The sequence below is a fragment of the Equus caballus genome, chromosome 10 (genome assembly GCF_041296265.1).
Source record: "Equus caballus isolate H_3958 breed thoroughbred chromosome 10, TB-T2T, whole genome shotgun sequence".
Taxonomy (NCBI): Eukaryota; Metazoa; Chordata; class Mammalia; order Perissodactyla; family Equidae; genus Equus; species Equus caballus.
The window spans coordinates 57,931,187-57,951,303 of NC_091693.1; the positions used below are offsets into that span (position 1 = coordinate 57,931,187).

The following is a 20,117-nucleotide window of genomic DNA, read 5'->3' on the forward strand; positions in this document are numbered from 1 at the left end:
GTCTTCCTCAGCAAAAAAAAAAAAAAAAAAGCAGGAGGATTGACAACAGATGTTAACTCAGGGCTAAACGTCCTCAAAAAAAAAAAAAAAACTATTAGAATTTACACTAAGAATCAAACTTTCAAATGGAAGCCAGTAGGAGCTCCTAATCTTTATCCCCCTAGAGATTAGCAACTGTTGTTAAAATTTCTCTTTTAATTCTTTAAATTTGTTTCCTCCCCGCAATGCCACTGAGAACAAGCAAATGATAAACTAAGATGGAAGCGTTTGCCTGAGGAGCCCAAGCTGACAGACACTGACAAAGGAAGACAGAAAACACATGAGCTTGTAGTGAAAAAGCCAGAAAGCAACTCGGATCCTACGTGGTCATGTGCATTCAAGTCACATGTGTCACGTGTGGTCAACACCCTCTGTGTTTGTCCTTATACAGCATCTGGGCTTTCAGAAAAAGCCAGAGACTCATGTACTTCAAGAGGCATAAAAATGTATTTCAAGTCAGTCTCTTTAATTATAAAACCGCTATCTAGAAAGGAAATTTCTATAACTGAACTTTTAAATTGAGTTTAAAAAAATCCTTTCTACTTAAAAAAAAGGCACCATACAACATTATGGGACTATATAGAGAAGTATGTCCAACATAATCTGAAATTCTTGATTTTAATGTTTGAATTCAAATCTAATATATATTTAACATTCCATTTGCTTTCCAGGAAACTAAAATTTAAAAGAAAAAATGTTTTTTATCTTCCCAAATAAAAGTGGTATAAAACTATATTTAGTTTTCATCAGTCAGAAGCATAACTGCCTTTAACTAAAACTAAATAAAGGACAATACAGATTCCTTTAAATTAAATCATATTATACCACACATACATATATATATATATACACACACACACACACACACACACATATGTAAGATGAAGTGAAATATGAGCACCCTATTTATATAACTAAGGCTGAGGAACTTAAATTCCTAGATCACACAACACCTTGACAAAACGTTTTTTTTTTGGTGAGGAATATTGGCTTGAGCTAACATTTGTAGCCAATCTTCCTCTTTCCACTTGAGGAAGATTGTCTCCGAGCCAACACTTGTGCCAATCCTCCTCCATTTTGTATGTGGGACGCTGCCACACCATGGCTTGATGAGCAGTACATAGGTCCACACCTGGGATCCGAACCTGCAAACCCCAGACTGCCAAAGTGCAGCACGTGAACCCAACCACTATGCAACCAGGCTGGCCCCCTTGACAAAACTTTCTTATCTGTAGAATAATCCCCTGAAAGTAGCTATTAGATGAAATAACAAAAACTTTTATCCAAGGTTTTAGCTCTTTTTATTGACTTTCTTTTCTTCATGATCCTCTCTCAAAAGATAAATTACCTATTTTTCATATTTGTAAACATCAGACATTCAAGTCATATTACTACAGTCCTTAGAAACAATTCATTTCTTCACCTCTTCGCGCACACCTGCGATGGTGGAGGCTGTAGCTTGGAGCTCTTCGGTTTCCTCCTTTAGAACAGACTCCACAGGCACCTGGTGTTCCTGAGCCCCGGATTTCACAGCATGAGCTGCATAGTTAAGGCTGGTGTTCTCACTCCAATGCCAGTACCGGGAGAAGGGGTTGTAGAACATTCCTGCCACCGTTTGAACAGACAGACCATCTGAAAATGAAAATCAGAAAGAGTAGATTTAATAAATAGTTCAAGTGCCGAAAGTCTCATGCAGCTCTCCATATTAAAAAAGGATTCCTAACTCAGTAGGCAAAATTACTCTGTCACCACGTACAGATCATTCTTTGCTGCAGCGTAGAACCTAAACTCTAAGGTGGACTTCCGGGGTCAGATCCCAGCCCTGGCACCTAACAGATGGTGACCCTGGGCATCACTTAATCTTTCTGAACCTCTCAGCTTTCTCACATCTACAGAACATATATCATAGAGGTGTTAGGATTAGATGAGGTATGTGTGTAAAGCAGCAGTGTTTGAAATTTGGCAAGTATTCAATAAATCTTAGATGTATTAGGATATACCTGCCAACAAGTGATTGTTCCTATAAAGCATCTTTAAAATATTTTTTCTACTCTATTTTCAACAAGGTTACTTGCAGAAATTTTTAGAACTTACTATATTGCATCAGACTGATAATATTCCAAGTAAAATCAAGTTTATTGATACACTGTTAGATGAACAAAAAGCTTGAGATATCCATGAGTCTAAGTACTCAACAGGAATACCAAATGCCAAACAATCTGACAGATGTTATTATTCGGCAGGAACTCAACACATAAATCAAGTGCTCATGATGTGTAAGGCAGAGCTAGGCTTTACAGGGAGTACAAAAAGGAGACATGGGCTTGCCTTCAAGCCGGAAAGGAGGTTAAAAATACCAAAATAACCATAATATAAGGCATGCTATAACTAGCATAAAATGCTTAAAAAGTGACACTGAAGTTCAAAATACGTCCAAAAATAGAGGGATCAGGAAAAATAATATGTAAGATAAGCTGACACAAGCAGGCTTTCAATAGGACAAACAGGATGTGTGAATAATAGATGTTTGTTCTTCATCCTTAAACAAGTGGGGACTAAACAGCCAAAAAGTATTCACTGATCACCTGTGATTTGCGTGGCCGAGGGTTAGGTGCCACAGCTGAGAGGGAAGTGGTGTCTAACACGTACACCTACCTTCAAGGAGTTTATGATCTAGCTAAGGAGAGGAAACCAACATCCAAAGAATAGTGGCCTATTAGTGAAGTGCTAGGTTGTGTGATTAATAATCATAGGTCCATTAAAAGTTCAGTTAGGCCTTGAAAGTTGGAAAAATTCTTAATACTTACTTGATTCCAGAATGCTCTCGAGCATTTCCGGTGAAACAAACTTCTCCCATGTATGAGTACCTTTTGGTACAATACCTGCAATTTGCTCTGCAAAAACAATTCCCAAGGCATAGGACAGCTGTGTCTTGTTGATTGTAGTAATGAATAAAGAAGCACCGGGCTAAAAAAAATATGTATAGAAGTAAAATATTAAACGTCAGGAATGTCAGTCAGGTAAAGGCTTGGCTTCCCCCACCCTCCTCCTTCCTTCAATAGTCTCAGTGCAATTAAGATACATAAGTATGAATAAAATATAATTGGCCAAAATAGTATTTTTTCTCTTGGAAAATTCATTGTTAAAGGTAGTCCACTACAGATGCACTCACTGAGTTTACGCAACAGTGCTTACAACTTGTAAATCATATACTACTTCACATTTATATTATACATTCTTCTGTACATATCAAATACTTTATAATAAAAATACAGAAATGAGATCAGGCTGCTCTTCCTTGCTCCATGTCACACTGATGTTCCCACATGTCAATGCTGTTTTCTCTTTGGGGGCTAGACCTGTCTGACTTGTTTGGTCCAGCACACTGCTCCCATCTTGTGCAGGCGAGCAGTGCCAGTAAGTTCTCTGACAAAAACATTAATGATTAAAGTTTGAAAGTTTTTTGTTTTGTTTTCATCTCATTAGTATAAAAAATATGAAGAGCTCAAGATAAGCACTTAGATGAATGCAAACCATTTATGGGACTGTTTATTCTGCCATTTTTTAGCGACTACTATGGTGTTTCCTATATTTACTTCCACAAATGGCAAGGATGTTAATGTCTCCTCCCTCTTTTACATGTTCTCATTAGCCTGAAGGGGATAACATGCCAAAGATTCCCCCCAAAATAATCATATATATATATATATATATAAAGAGAGAGAGAATACATCAAGTACCACCCAAATCAAAAATAAAAAAGATAAGAGGGGCCCTGAAATATTGGAATGTATCCTTAAATTAAAAACTAAAATATCAGACACTGTTTCATCACACATTGTAACTTTTCTCTATAAACCTCTAGTATTCTAAAATATCTTATTAAGAATCACTTATGTGTCAATTATATCTCAATAGTACTAGGAGAAAAGGAGCTGCCCTGTGGCCAAGTGGTTAAGTTTACACACTCTGCTTTGGCGGCCCAGGGTTTCGCAGGTTTGGATCCTGGGTGTGGACATGGCACTGCTCAACGAGCCATGCTGAGGCGGCGTCCCACGTGTCACAACTAGAAGGACCCACAACCAAAAATATACAACTATGTACCGGAAGGCTTTAGGGAGAAAGAGGAAAAATAAAATCTTAAAAAAAAAAAAAGAAAAGAAAAAAGAACTAGGGGAGAAAACCACTTATGAATATCTAATCTGTGTTCTGCAAAATCTTACTCTAAAAAATATTGGTGAGCAATGGTCATTTGTGTTTTAAAAATAGGCTTTCCATTAAAGCAAAAGTTAGTTTTAAATTCCATAATGCCAGCATTTGCCATATGTGTGAAAGAATCTCATTCATACATACTGACGGACACACAACACGAAAGTAATAATTAAGGCGTTTTGCCTGGAAAATAGGAGATAAGCCCAACAAAACTCATTTAAGGGGAAACACCATGAAACTGCTACAAACTGAAAGAGAGTAAGGAGACATGGCAACTAGATGCAGTGTGGGATCCTGGATTGGATCCTGCAACAGAAACATGACACTAGTGGAAAAACTAATGGAATTTAACGAGCTCTGCAGTGTAGTTAACAGCATAATGTCAAGGTTAATTTCTTTGTTTTGAGGACTGTACTATGGGTCATGTACAGGGCTGAGACTACGGTGAGGCAAGTGAGGCACGGAGGGCTTGAATCTGAAGGACGCACGCACGCACCCTCCACCACGTGCAAATGGAGAGGGCTCCGCAGATTGCGTGCCTCCTTCAATTTCGTGCCCTACGTGCCTCACTTGCCTCACCCTAGCTCCTACCCTTGTTCTATAAAACGTTAACAGTAGGGGAAATTGGGTGAAGAGTATATATTTGGGAACATGCTATACTATCTTTGCAACTCTTCTATCAATCTAAAATTATTTTTTAAAAAGGAGTATTTTTAAAAAGCTCTATTTAGGTAAGGCTAAGCATTTCATTCTTTTAGCTCTTGACTTGAGGGTGTTATCTCTTGAATACATAAACAGCAGCATCCATATAGTGACAATAATAATAATACTTTAAGGATATTTATTAAAAGCAAGTTTGGAACCACCTTCAGAGGACTACATATGGCAAATTATATAAGCACAGTAGTGAAGTCTGGGAAGAACCAGACTTGGAATCAAAAGATGTAGCCTTAAGCACCACTTAAGTGTCTACTGACCTTTGACTTAAAGACCAAGTGACCTTTGACATCTCTCAAATTCTAATTTTCATTGGGTCAAAGGAGGTCACAACAATGCCTGCCTTACTTTCCTCACTGGTTGTAGGTGAGATCATATGTATGAAGCAATCTTTTATCAGCTGAAAACTGTTATACTTATCACAGTTACTTAACAAATGTTAAGTGTTGATTTTTAGGTATTAATCCAAATCAATTTCTTAGCAATTGTCATTCAATGTGTATTAGGTATTTAATCCAGACTATACCAATGGAAAAATATCGCTATAAATCTATTGTTTGTATTATAACGTTCAGCACCAACATCTTTCAAGATCCCTGGATATCAAGATACTGGAGCTGGAAAACCCCAGAGGGCAAGCTGAGAGGCAGAAGTAACCTCCAGCAGAGATGCTGTCCCCTAATCCTGGGTTCCTGGTTTCCAGTATTATGAAAGATTTATTGCTATAGATACAAACACACACTTAAAAGAAAAAACAAACAAGTTAAGTCCATAAGTCTTACTTTCAACACTTGCCAGCAGCACTGTATAAATGTTTCTAGATCAGTCACATGCTCTACAACTTCAGAAGCTATGACAGCATCAAACGTTTCTGCAGTTTCTTCCACAATCTCTTCCAGGGCACAGGCTCTGTACTCTATCCTCTCATCCAGAACCGGATCAAATGATTTATGGCGCTGCGCTGTTTCAATGTTCTCAGCCACAGGATCAATTCCAATAACTGAAGCCCCAAGCCGCCCTAGAGGCTAATGGCATAAAAAACCGTTACCCTCAGGAAGAAAACAGAACACACGTTAGCAATAAAAAGCTTATCAAAAACGAACCAAGATTAACCACCAGGGGATGATTATCAGAGATCATTTATGGGCACATGGAAGTTCATTATACCATTTTCTCTAGTTTGTTCACGTTTGAAAATTTCCATAATAAAAAACCTAAAAGAACAATAATCACAACTACAAAAAATGTATCAAGAACCACTTGAAAAAAATTTTGTCTACATTCTCTGGATACATTTACATGCACATAGTATAGTATTAACATATTTAAAGTGTAATAAATGTAACATGTCATTATAAAAATAGCAAAAATTGCTGACATTCAAATTTTCTAAAGAATGATTTTTTCTTGATAGTTCTGTGATTAGAAATGACTCTTCATAGCTAACTCTTCTTTCAGCTTTTATATTCAATCATTTCCCATGACATGCCCAAGTTTTTAACACAGCCTTAATTTTGATCAAAACTTGCATAGCATTTATTTTATAACTCTTAGTCAATAAGTTAAAAGTATAAATCAAATTATTTTAACTTTAATGACATGAGACCTGTAATAATACACTGAGAAGATTGTAGAACATGTATAGTAAAACTGTGCTCATTTATAATTTGATACACTACATATTCTTGATTCCAAGTGATGCATTTTCACATATTTTATATTTCTTAAAATTTTATAATTGATGTCAAAAGCAACCAGCCCACCGCCATATGAAGGACACGTTTTCTGTGCATGTGGAAACTTAGCTTTGCATCAAAGACCACCGGTAGCCTCACTGTCAAGGTGGCTGTTACGGACCTTGACAGTACCACATCCCAGTGAACATTAGCTTACACTTGTTTCCTATACTGTTGCTTAAAATATCTTTCAAAGATCAGATTATAATGCAGCGTTGAAACAAAAAGTTATTGTGTTGATAGAAGAATACAAAATAGAGCTGCAGGGCATAAATTTACCATAAACTCAAGCAAATATTCTTCACAGGGAGAATGAGTATTCTTCCAAGTACTCTAAAGTACTTAAGAAGGGGAAAGCCCCACAAGTAGGCAAAACTCTGTTAAGTTTTGATATTGAAGCAAATGCAAAAGGATGGCTCATCACTGCATTTAAACCAGTGGAAACTGCCTAATCTCTTGGCATAGAAAAGACAACAAAATTTTCAAAGCTATTCGAATAACCAGTGCCCCATTTTTCTGTTAAAGAAAAAAATCCTTCACTATAATTTTCTGAAATTTTTATATATACATTTTTAAGAAAGTAAAAAGCATGGATTACTTTTATAATCAGAAAAATATTATACATTTCTTTTTTTTAGGAAGATTAGCCCTGAGCTAACTACTGCCAATCCTCCTCTTTTTGCTGAGGAAGACTGGCCCTGAGCTAACATCCATGCCCATCTTCCTCTACTTTATACGTGGGACGCCTACCACAGCATGGCTTTTGCCAAGCAGTGCCATGTCCGCACCCAGGAACCATACTGGCGAACCCCAGGCTGCTGAGAAGCAGAACGTGTGCGCTTAACTGCTGTGCCACCGGGCTGGCCCCATACATTTCTTTTTTCTAATGAACAATACTATTTGTTAAAGGATAAATAAGCATACGCTCACTTCTTATCAATTTTTCTTCCCAGTTAAAAATGGCAGGAAAGTTGTAAATGACTTACTTCAGTTAACAATCCACCACCACAGCCAACATCAAGAATCTTCATCCCAGACAAAGGTTTTCCTGGCTGGTGATTAGCAACTGTTTTCAAAAGATTGTCTCTTAAAAAAATTCAAAGCATATAAGAACAAATTATTAATTTTATCAATAAAGTTTTAAAAGTATATAATTTTCAAGGAAATATTAAACTCATTTTAAATGGATTATTGATTTAGGGGTATTTTCAGCATTAATAACTTACTATACTATGTATAATTTATAAGATATTTTAAGTAGTCCAAAGCAGAAGGCTTAAAGTAAAGCTCTTGAAATAATCTAGTAATAATTATGACAATTATTACTTCAGTAATAATCTAAAGAAAAACTTTAAAGATAATCTATCTTAGATTAACCTAATTTTATTGGCTTGAGATATCATATACCTGAGACATCTATTAGCTACTTTGTCAGAACTTGCTAGACCATTTCATGTCAGCAACAAATAGGTTATTCTGCAGGGCTTAGAAGAAGCAGATTGGAGATCCATATATTCAGAATTTACCTATGTTCCTTTCTAAATTAAGCCTCTTTTAATCTTCTAAGTTAGTGATGTTTCCAAGATCATGTAAACAGGCATTCAAATCAAGTAAACTTAATTCTAAGATAATCATAGCAATAATTTACCACATATGCAAATATAAGCACACATATACACACACTGATATATACCTAATGGCATTGTAAATTAAATTTTAAGCTAGAGTATATGAATTTTAATTATACCTTATATTAAAATAAATGTTCCATACAATAAGGATATCTTTTATTGCTGTTAAAATTAATTGATTTCTAAGAATAACCTAGATAGTGGTTAAGTAGATAACTTTAAAATGTTATAATATACAGAAAGGGCCCATTTCAAATGAAGTCCAATCCATTCTTCACAGATCGGCCAAAATGATTCCTTTAAATCATAATTTAGATCATACCACTTCCCTTTCATAGCTTCCAATTATGCTCAGAAGAAAATCTAAACTTCTAGCCATAACTTGCATTGCCCTGGGTGATCTGTTTTAGTGTGATGTCTAAATAATGGTGTCACAGTAGTTTGAACTGAGTAGTTCTCAAGTTGAGGGTGAATCTGAATCACCTGGAAGGTTTGCTAAACCAGACTGCTGACTCCCCAAAGTAGGAGCACCAGGGTGAGACCTGAGAATTTTGCATTTCCAATGATTCCCAGGTGATACTGATGTTGCTAGTCCAGGGCCTACACCTTGAGAACCACTGATCTAGCTTAATAGAATGACATTTCTGCTTTTCTCTGCCATAGTGTTTCAGTGATCTACTAACTCAGTGGTAATCAAAAGGTACCAATATTTACTTTTGCTGTGCTGATTCTGGATGAACCAGCTGAAACCAATCAGAAAGTTTCTTGAGGGCATCTGAGTCTGATTTTCTGTGTCTATTACAGTGCCTTGCCCATATCAGCTGCTGAAAAATGTTTAGTGAATAAATAAATAAACGGACAGAAGAACGAATGAACAATTTCTTGATAAATGAAGTCTGATGAACCCTTGCCTTTCTCTCCCACAGCAAACTACAAGTCCCTGTAGTACGTGGACTGTGTTTCGAATGACGAATATCATAGTAGTTTTCACAGAATCTAGCCTCCAAGTTCTGTACAAGCTAAGTTCTCATAAATATTTATTGAACTGAACTGTCTCAGTAGTATTCCCTTTATCAGAACTGCCTAAAGGTCAAAGTCGCTATAAATTGACCTTGATGCCATAGGACCCTAGTTCCTTTTTGTAAGGATTTAATTCCAGTTAAGCTGACTGGAATATTTCAAGTTAATTTAGGAAAGCAGCCTAGAAATTAGGCAATATTATTTAAAAAATTAATGGTTTCAAACAATGGACATCTAAAAGAATCTTCCCAATTTCTAAAGCAAACTTAAAATGCAGCATTTTGAACCTAGGTATAAACCAAGAGGAAAAATGAACTCCTAAAAAGATGAATATTGAAAATAGCTGCATTTTAAAAGACTTAGACTCTCTAAAGGTTACCTAATGAATGGCACCCTCAGGTCGTTCATAGAATGAAGAGGCGCATACACTCCTTGCTCATCCCACCACCTGTGAGCCAGGGCCAGGAAGGTTTTCACCTCACTGCTGTCTACAGTGGTTCCAGAAGTGCTGTACAGTCTTGTCCAAGGGTACCTACAAGGTCAAATGAAGAACCAGGCAAAAACTGCCACTTTAAAAAATGTAATATGGGATAGATTATGCAGAAAGATATTCTAATTTACAATTTATTAGATTCTAAATACATGTATTGTTCATTTTTGATGCTTTAAAACCAAGTTTTCTTATAACCACACTGCATATAAATATATATGTACCTATTTACAGTTGAAACAAAATTAATTTGCTTTTAAAGTAAGTTACAACAAAAAACGAGCTTTATAAAACTTGGCCTTGTGGGTCACATCTAATATTGATAGCTGCAGTAGTAGCAGTAACCATTTATTGAGCATTTACTAAATGGCAGGTACTGTTTAAGAACTCCATGTGTCATAAGTCATCTCATTTAATCCTCCTGGTAACTCCAGAAGGTAGGTATTATTATTGTTCCTATTACACACTTAAGAAAAAGTAGGCTCAGAGACATTAAGTAAGCAGTGGAGCCAGGATTTGAACCCAGGTGCCTCCATCTTCTTCTCTCCATTTCTACGGCTATCAGCCTATCCAAGCTCCCATCATCTCTTGCTTGAACCATGTCCTAGCCTTTTAATTAGTCTGCCTGCTTCCAACCTCGTTCCCATCCAATCTGTTCTCCACAATGCACCCAGAGTGACTGTTCTGAAATATAAATATGATCATGCTATTTGCCACTTACAATGCTTCCATGGCTTCCCAGTGACATCAGGAAAGAGACCAAAATCCTCAGCATGGCCTACAATGCTCTGAATTATTTGGTCCCTAATTTCTTCCCTCTCCAAATTCATTTTCCACTACTCGCCTCCTCCTCCACAAGGGCGTTCTTTCCATGCTTTGAACTGACCAGGCTTGCTCCTTCCTCAGGTACTTTGTGTATGTTGCTCCCCCTGCCTGGAACATTCTTCTCTCATTCTCCCTTTCCTCCTCTATACACCTAATTAATTCCTTTTCCTTCTTCAGGTCTTAGGTTTAAATGGAACGTCATCTAAAAAGTCTTCCCTGACTCTCAAAACTGAGACATATTTCCCTATTTTAACTCCTACACAACTTTGTGCTTCTTCATGGGCTCTGTGATTATTTGATCATGTCTCCCTACTAGCACATCAGCACTGTGAGGGCAAGGCCTGCACTGTCTCGCTTACCATTTTATTCCTAGTGACTAGCACAGTTCCTGGAACACAGCTGGTGCTTAGGAAACATTTGTCAAATGAATAACCTGAAGGAGAAGGCCCAGAAAAGTACATAATTCATCTAAAAAAAATTTTTTTTAATCAAATGGGATCAAACAGGGACTACACAGGGATCAGAGAGACACTACACTGAGTTCCAGGTCAAAGTACTTGGTAAGAAAATCCTCTAAAGGTTCTTGGGTAAAAGAGAATAAGGTTGTTACATTAGAATAGGTAATGCCATTCAAATATTTACCATTTTTTTTAGCTACATAGAGTACACTCTATATTGATTACTTATCCTTTCAGGAGTTAAACGTCACTCTTCTTTAATATTATCTTGTGAACATTACCCTCCATTTCCATGCTTCATGCAAAGCCTCAGTAATCAAGGATTAACTTACAGTAGATAACAGTAGGTAGTTGCTCAGTTGGCTAAGAACGATTTCACATAGACTCAATCTTAAAGGAGCTAACCCATTTACAAGAAGTAAAAGCATGCACTTGGAAAACAGAGCTCATACTTTATGCAATATTTCTCAGAAGGGTAAAAATTAATTTATAAAATACAAATACAGAACGACATTACTTTGATTCAGTCTTACTACCTAGAATGTATACTTATCCACCTTACCGTATTTATGTTGCACTCAAATCATTTATGATTTTAAGCATGGTATTATTTGTGTCCTGTCATAAGGATATTATGAGGAAGTAAAAAGTACTTCTCCAAGTAACATAGTCTTTTATTAAAATAAAAACTCTCTCTGAATATGGAAGACAGATATGCACTGGATGTACAGTGTATTACAAGTTTCCTGTGGGTTTTAAATTTTCCAAATTTAAAAGTTGTGAAAAAAATAAGAAATTTAAATAAATAAAAACTACCCTAATCAAACCACATGAGCTATTACATACTGACAGGGTTTATTAAACACAATCAATACTAAACTATTATTGCACATAATTATGTAAATTTTTGTCACAGTAATGAATAAACTTACCTGTAACTTTTCATTCTATTAAAACAGACAAAAGTCATTTTACAGGATTTAAACCACATGATTCTATATTCACTGAAAATCCACGGTTTAATTGGTAGAGTCCAACTGAGCTGGTTCTCTGAATAAACTGAAAAAAAAAATTAAATATTTAGAGAAAGCATTGCACAGTATGAATCCCTGATATGCATGTAACTGAAGAAACTATTTTATATAGCAACTTTTAGTAAAATTGATAAACAAAATATTTTTTTCTTTATTTTATATTTTAGAATAAAATAAAGGTCTTGCATTCTGCCATCTAACTCTAATCAAACATTTCTGAAATTATAATTAGCAAAAACAAGTAATGAATATGTAAAAGTTTTCCATGCCATTAGTGTTTGCACCCACATTATGCCACACAAAATCATAAAAAAAGGAATTCAAATTAAAACATTACCTTTTAAACTAGGGTAATATTAATTCTGAGATTATTTGTCACAACTAGGTCAAATTCTGTCACTTCCATGTTAGCTACATGAAGTGGGTTTATACATATGCTCACAGCCCTTTACAGAGGAAAAAATATACACATACATATGTAAAACATACTAAAATAAACACTCATCCAGTCTATATGTACCAACTTACATAGGGACCTGCTTTTATAAACTAGTTACTCTGCTGTAGAACATTTAGTTTTTCAATAAACATTTAGACAAATTAGACCTTAGAGGAAAGAAAATTACCAGGGATATTACATTATGATAAAAGGGACAATGCACCAAGAAGACAAAGCAATTCTAAATGTGTATTCACCAAACAACAAAATTTCAAAACACATAAAGCAAAAATTGACAGAACTGAGAGGAGAAATTAACAAATCTACAACTATAGTTGGGAGCTTCAACACCCCTCTCTCAGTAATTGATAGAACAACGAGACAAAAATCAGTAAGGACACAGAAGAACTAAACAACACCATCAATCAATAAGATCTAATTAAAATTTATAAAACACTCCACTAAAACAAAAACAGAATATACATTCTTTCAAGAACGTATGGAGCATTCATAATAATAGACCATATCCTGGAATAAAAAACAAACTTTCACAACTTTAAGAGAAGTGACATCATAAAGTATTTTCTCTGCTACAATGGACTCTAGAAATAAATAACAGAAAAATAACATGAAAAGAAGAAAACACTTGGAAATTAAACAACACACTTGTAAACAATCCACAAGTCAAAGATAGTCTCAGGGAAATAAAATTGAAATAAATTTAAATATACTATATATATAAATCTGTGGACATAGCTAAAGCAGTACTTAAAGGGAAATTTATAGCACTAAATATTCATATCAGAAAAGAGGAAAGGTCTCAAATCAACAACACACTTGCTTTATCTCTAAAATCAGGAACATGGCAAGAATGTAGTCTCATGACATCTATTCAAGATACTACTAAAAATTTTAGCAAATGCAATATGGTAAGAAAAGGAAATAAAAGGCATACCAATGGAAAGGAAGAAATTAAACTGTCCTTCTTTGCAGATGACATGATTGTCTATGCAGAAAATTCCAAGGAATCTTAAAAAAAAAAGCCCCTGGAACTAATAAATGAGTTAAGCAAGGTCACAGATTATAAGGTCAACACACACAAAAGTCAATTGTTCCTACATACAAACAATGAAAAATTGGAAGGCACAATTTAAAATGCTATATATATCATGCAAAATCAGTCTAAAAAAGAATGAAATACTTTCAGTGTTGAGTAAATCTAACAAAACATGTACAGTGTCTGTATGTTAAAAATTTGTATAAAACACTGATACAAGAAATGAAAGGCAGCCTAATAAATGGTGAGACATACCGTATTAATGGATTGGAAGACTCAACATCAATTCTCCCCAAATTGATCTATAAGTTTAATACAATTTCTAGCAAAATCCCAATAGCTTTTTCTTGTAGATACAGATGAGCTGATTCCAAAATTTATATGAAAAGGCAAAAGAAATAGAATAGCTAAAACAATATTGAAAAAGAAGAATAAAGTTACAGGAATCACAATAGCTAATTTTAAGACTTACCATAGAGCTATAGTAATCAAGACAGTGTGGTATTGGAAGAGGGACAGATACAAATATCAACACAACAGAAGAGAGTCTAGAGATTAAAAAAACAGTTCACCCAACTGATTTTTTGACAATGGTGCAAAGCAGTTCAATGTCGGAAGAACAGTCTTTTCAATAAATGGTGTTGAAACAACTGGATGTCACAGATAACAAAGAAAACTTCGATCTAAATCTGATAACTTACACAAAAATGAACTCAAAATGGACCACTGATTTAAATGCAAAACTATAAAACTTTTAGAAGAAAACATAGGAGATGATCTTCACGACTTATAGTTAGGCACAGAGTTCTTACATCGGACACCAAAAGCACAATCCATAAAAGGAAATAATGATTACATTGGACTTAATCAAAATTAAAAATTTTTGCTCTGCAGAAGATCCTGTTAAGAAAAAGAAAAGACAAGTCACAGACTGGGAGGAAATATTTGCAAAACATATATCCCACGGAGAACTTATAACTGGAATATATATAAGGATATTCTTTAAACTCAACAGTAAAAAACAAACAAAACATCAACTCCCACACACAAAAAAACAAGCAATCCTAATCCAATTATAAAATGAGTGTGGGTATTATAAAATGGATATAAAAAGACATGAACAGACATTTCATCAAAGAGGATATACAGACGTAAATAAGCATGCGAGATGTTAAATATCAATAGCCATTAGAGAAATGCAAATAAAAGCCACTACATATCTATCAAACTGGCCAAAATTTAACCATCCTAACATTACCAAGTGTGGACCAGGATATGAAGCAACCAAATCTCTTACATATTGCTAGTGGGAATGTAAAATGGCACAGATACTATGGAAAGCAGTTTATCAGTTTCCAATAAAGGTACACGTATACTTATCATACAACCCAGCAATTACATTCCTGGGCACTTATCCCAGAGAAATGAAAACTTATGTCCACACTAAAACCTGCATATAAATGTTCATAGCAGCTTTATTCATAATAGCTAAAAACTGGAAACAACCAAAATATCCTACAATAGGCGAATGGTTAAGCAAACTGTGGTATATCTATATCATGAAATACTGCTGAGACATCAAAAGGAATGAACTATGGATATATGCAACAATTTGGATGAATTTCAAGGGTATTTATGATGAGTGGGGGAAAAAAAATTCAAAAGGTTCATACAATTCCATTTAATTAACACTCTTGAAATGGCAAAACTATAGTAATGGAGAACAGATCCAGTGATTGCCAAGGTTGGGGGTAGGGTCTGAGTATAAAGGAATAGTATCAGGAAATTTCTTTACGATCATGGAACAGTTCCACATCTTGATTGTGATGGTTATTACACAAATCTCTACATGTGGTAACATACACACACAACACGTGTGCATGCAAACGGGGTGAAATCCAAATAAGCTCCCTAGTTTAGTTAACAGTATAATACAAACGTCAGTTTCCTGGCTTTTACAAAGTATTATGGTTAGGCAAGATATCACTGAGTTGGGTGCAGGGCATATGGAAATTCTCTGTACTATCTTTACAACTTCTTGTGAGTCTTAAATTATTTCAAAATAAGAGTTTTTTAAAGCACTAGAAAGTACCTCTCCTACCCCTGACTCCAGCTATCTTGTTTCCCTCACTGGAGGCAACTATTGTTACTAGATTGGTATGTAAGCTGCTAGAGAGATATTTTATACATACATCATTTTGGGGTATCAATTTCTCTTATTTTATACAAAATGTATCACAATATATACATTCTTCCATACTTTGCTTTTTCCACCCATCAAGGTGTCTTGGAGATTTTTTCATAACAGAGTATAAAGAACTTACTTTTCTTTTAGGGTTGCATGATAATCCATTGTATGGCTATCTCATAAGTTATTTAAGCAGTCTCCTATTAGTGGACATTTATTTCTAATTTTTTGCTATTCCAAACATACAACATTGAATTACATAGGTAATTTCATACACCTTTGAGAGCACCTGAGGTAAAATCCCAAGAACTGTCATGCCAACGGACATGTGCACTTATAAATTTGTCATCGCCACTCATGGATTTTGAACTAATTTGCAATTCCTTGGGAAATTACAATAGTTTCTAGTGCTGGTTTCCCCACACTGATAATACATTGATAGTCACCGATGCGATGTATTTTCAAACATTTTTATCTTTGCTAGTCCAAAAGGTACAAGTGATATCAAATGGTATCTCTATAATTTTAATTTATCATGAGTGAGGTTAAGTGTCCTTTCTTAAATTTAATGGTGCTATGGTCTGAATATTTGTGTCCCCCCTCAAATTCATGTTAAAATCCTAAATCCCAAGGTGATGCTATTAGGAGGTGGGGCCTTTGGGAAGTGACTAGGTTATGAAGGTGGAGCCCTCATGTTTGGGTTTAGCGCCCTTATAAAAGAGACATCAAAGAGCTAGCTCACCCCTTCTACCATGTGAGGGCACAGCAACAAAGTTCCATCTACGAACCCGGAAGTGGGCTCTCACCAGACACAGAATCTTGGACTTCCCAATTTCTAGACCTAGGAGAAATAAATTTCTGTTGTTTATAAGCCACCCAGTCTGTGGTATTTTGTTACATAGTAGTTCAAATGGACTAAGTCATTCATATTTCATGCCTTGTCTTTTCATAGTCTCTGAACATTTGTCTCCCAAGCTTTTTGCTTTTTAAAATTTTGTTTTACTTTTTAATAGGTTCTTCCCAGTCTGCCCCAAATCCAATTCAAAGTTCTCAAAAGAAAAAAGTTTGTGCTTCTAGGCTTTTGCTCATGTTATTCTCTCTTCCACCATTTCTATCTGTACTACCTTTTAAGACCCAGTTCAAATATCACCTCCTTTATGACTTTAGGTAGGTAAATTATATATATTAGAGAATTATGTAAACTGTGATACATAGCTAAGGATATATAAGGTATTATTATGAAACTGAGCCTCAGATTTTAACACAGTCCCTGCTCCCTACTCAGTGATGACCACTATCGCCCTCTGACTGCTCCTGTTTCTGGAAAATTAGTCCACTAGTCATTAGTATTGCCAGAATTCTCAAGAGCTTTAAAAATCACTTCATTACAACTGAGAGAAACTAATTGAGTTTGTATTAATAAATAGGATCTTACTAGTTCCTTCTCTACCTTGGATCTGTGATCATTCCAGTATTTGAGATTTCAAAGGAATGGGGGAAATTTCACCTTATTTGTTCAAAAGTCATTTATCCAGTACCTATCAAGTACCAGGCTGACGGTGAACAGGCCCTCTGCCCTGCCCACACCTGAGTCCCAGCAATCACTGACTGTCTGGATTACTCTACCCTCCCTGAGCATAGTTGTGCCTGCTTCCGTCCCACTTTCTACACAGCTGCCAAGTACTACTTCTTAAACACCAGTCTGATTATGTTGCTCCTTCAGAATTTCCCACTACCCTCAAGATAAAGTCAATCTCAGGAGGTGAATGTGGCCTTTTGTGGACTTGTAATGGCCTAAAATGTCTCCTGTCTCATTCCCTGCCACCACCCGCCCTCATCTCCAGCTCTCTACGCACACCCTACTTTTCAAGGAACGCTGTGCAATTTCCCAGAAAGAAACCTCATCACAGATAGTCAAGCTTGTCCCCCGGCCACTCCGACAGCTGCTAAAACTGGCCAACGCCTTCAAGACAGCTCCCCAAACACCTTGTTTAAGAAATTTCCCTGATCTCAAATATGTATTAGGTGCTCCTTCTATGTTCAGTCCCCAAATGTGCAAATATTCACATTGTATTTTTCCTAAATTTCTGATTCTAAAAGACATGTTTACTGAAAAAAAATTCCGAGAATGATTAAATGACAGATCGCCTACTCCATCACATATTCACTGCTAAAATTTTGATGCATCTCTATTCTCTATATCTCCATCCATATCTATACCTTTTAGTTCATAACACATACTGATTTGTAACGTACTTTCCTTACACTATATCCTAATAATTTTTCCATGTGGACACATGTTGATTGAAATAATTTTTATTGGCTGCACAGTAAGAGAGTACGAAGCTTATCACCTCTATAGGTGGGCCTTTAAGTTTTCCTCTTTTTTTTTTTTTTTGCTTATTATATCTTGATCATAGTTCTATCCTAACACTGGCACCTGAGCTAACAACAGCTGCCAATCTTTTTTCTTCTTCTCCTCCTCCTCCCCAAAGCCGCCCAGTACATGGTTGTATATTCCAGACGCAGGTCCGTCTGGTTCTGCTGTGTGGACGCCCCCTCAGCACGCCTCACGAGCGGCACCACGTCCCCGCCGAGGATCCCAACCCGCGAAATCCCGGCCCCCAAGGGGAGTGTGCGAACTCAACCACTCGGCCAGCGGCCGGCCCTGAAAAAGACCTTTGAGGCGTCATTGATTTAAAAATTCCCAGGGCCTGACATACAGCATTCGTTAAGTGAGTTTCACATAAAGGATGAACTTATCTTTCTGGTTAATGTTGGGAGTGAAGTCATCAAACTGTCGTCTGTGTCAGGTTCAGTGCGTTATTTTCTCGATCGTATTTGCCCATACTGTCTCCTGAATTAGCCTATTAATCAAAAAGTAGTATAGCTGCCCTAGATGCTTTCTGGAAAGAGGCAAGCCGTGTGTACACTAAACATAAACACAAGGCTCCCCGCCGCCGGGAGGCCGCGGTGGGGTCCTTCCCGCCGCGCAGACCAAGACAGCCCGCGACCTTGAGACTCCGCCCAGCTCCTCAGACGACGGTCGCTGCAGACACGGCGGCGGCGGCCTGCGTCCAGGACCGCTCGCCCTCAGCTATTTGTCCCCGCCTCTGGGAAGGCGAGGGCGGGAACCCAGGCCCAGCGCTCAACCGACGACACCGAGGCCAGACCGAAAGCACAGGACTGGCGCAGACCCCGAGGAGCTCAGCGGCAGCCTGCGCCTGCGCAGAACAGCGGGTCCGCACGGCGGGCAGCGTGCGAGGGACCTCCCCCTACACACACTCACCTGCCGACGCGGTGGAGCGCGGACAGTCAGCCTGTGCGACCCGGCACCCAGACCTTCGCACTCCTAAAAAACGACTCCCGGAGGAGATCAGCTTGCGGCTTCCCCACATTGCGACAGAAAGGACCCACCCCTTTTCCGGTCCCTCCCGCAAAAGATCCCCCGACACACAGGTTCCGAGATCGCTCTTGCACCATCTGGAGCCAGCCTGATCACGGTTGTATTAATAACGGGTGTTATATTGTGCGGCTATAGTCACTCTTCACGCTTAGTATCTGTCACACTGCATGCAGCTAACCTACAGAACGTTCCTATTATAAACGAACTTCAGGGTCCTCTATTATGCCTGTTCCTATGCGACCACCTCAAACCTCGTGGCCAAAGTAGCCATCAGTCATGCTAATACTTCGCACTACGTGATCTAGCTTTTATTCCCGTTACTCTGATTACTTCATATTTAACATGTCTCCCAAGGACATTTATACTCGTGAGACACTGACCCTAACTTAGAATCACAAAAGCATGGAAGCACCTCTTCCCGAAGGGTAAAATTGTTTCCCCCTTCAAGGCACTCAAATGTCACAGAGGGCCTGAAGTCTAAATTGAAAATTTATTTACAAGTGACCTGATAATACTCTGGACAAGGATGTAGTAGGAGACTGTTAATCACTCAGGCTGGGCATTTCGAGCTAGAATGGTGATCAGTAACATTTTACTTCTAGATGTATAAAAAGCCTTTCCTTGGGTAAGCACAATGATAAATTTCTAACATTAAAGACAAAAAAATCACTGTACATTTTCAACAGGCCGGGTCAAATTCATAAAGGGTTCCTTGAATTAGTCAAATTTACTGCTTAGGACTGGTCTCTGACTTATGGCTTCTTAGTAAAACACTGGCCTCCTCCTAAGGGCTGTGGCTTTTCAGTTACGTCCTCTTCAGAGCTCCTCTCAAGATACATGACCATCTCTCCAACTGAAGGCAGAA

At 37.1% G+C, this 20,117-nt stretch overlaps 1 protein-coding gene across 6 annotated transcripts; it reads right to left on the reverse strand.

Annotated features, from left to right (window-relative positions):
- Nucleotides 1-1,316: 1,316 nt before the first annotated feature.
- Nucleotides 1,317-19,450, reverse strand: COQ3 (coenzyme Q3, methyltransferase). Of its 6 annotated transcripts, XM_070223601.1 has the most exons (10): nucleotides 19,136-19,270; nucleotides 16,589-16,687; nucleotides 14,131-14,558; nucleotides 13,557-13,653; nucleotides 12,061-12,187; nucleotides 9,735-9,887; nucleotides 7,691-7,790; nucleotides 5,751-5,993; nucleotides 2,847-3,006; nucleotides 1,317-1,671 (listed from the first exon to the last, which is right to left on the reverse strand). In XM_070223601.1, exons 3-10 carry the CDS (start codon nucleotides 14,131-14,133, stop codon nucleotides 1,451-1,453), a joined length of 1,104 nt encoding a protein of 367 aa, XP_070079702.1. In that variant the 5' UTR covers nucleotides 14,134-14,558; nucleotides 16,589-16,687; nucleotides 19,136-19,270; the 3' UTR covers nucleotides 1,317-1,450. The 6 variants fall into 6 exon arrangements, with proteins under 6 accessions (XP_070079702.1, XP_070079699.1, XP_070079700.1 ...); XM_070223598.1 differs by lacking the exon at nucleotides 14,131-14,558 and having other exon boundaries at nucleotides 16,589-18,713; nucleotides 19,136-19,275; XM_070223599.1 differs by lacking the exon at nucleotides 14,131-14,558 and having other exon boundaries at nucleotides 19,136-19,271.
- Nucleotides 19,451-20,117: the final 667 nt, after the last annotated feature.

Bases quoted from the DNA above. Each gene is read 5' to 3' on its own strand.
- COQ3 (XM_005596842.4), bottom strand. From the start codon at position 19,244: ATGTGGGGAAGCCGCAAGCTGATCTCCTCCGGGAGTCGTTTTTTAGGA. The intron at 16,688-19,135 runs GTGAGTGTGTGT...TATTTCTCCTAG, and splicing joins GCGCTCCACCGCGTCGGCAG to GTCTAGAAATTGGGAAGTCC. The intron at 12,188-16,588 runs GTGAGCTAGCTC...TTTTTTTTTCAG, and splicing joins GCCCTCACATGGTAGAAGGG to TTTATTCAGAGAACCAGCTC.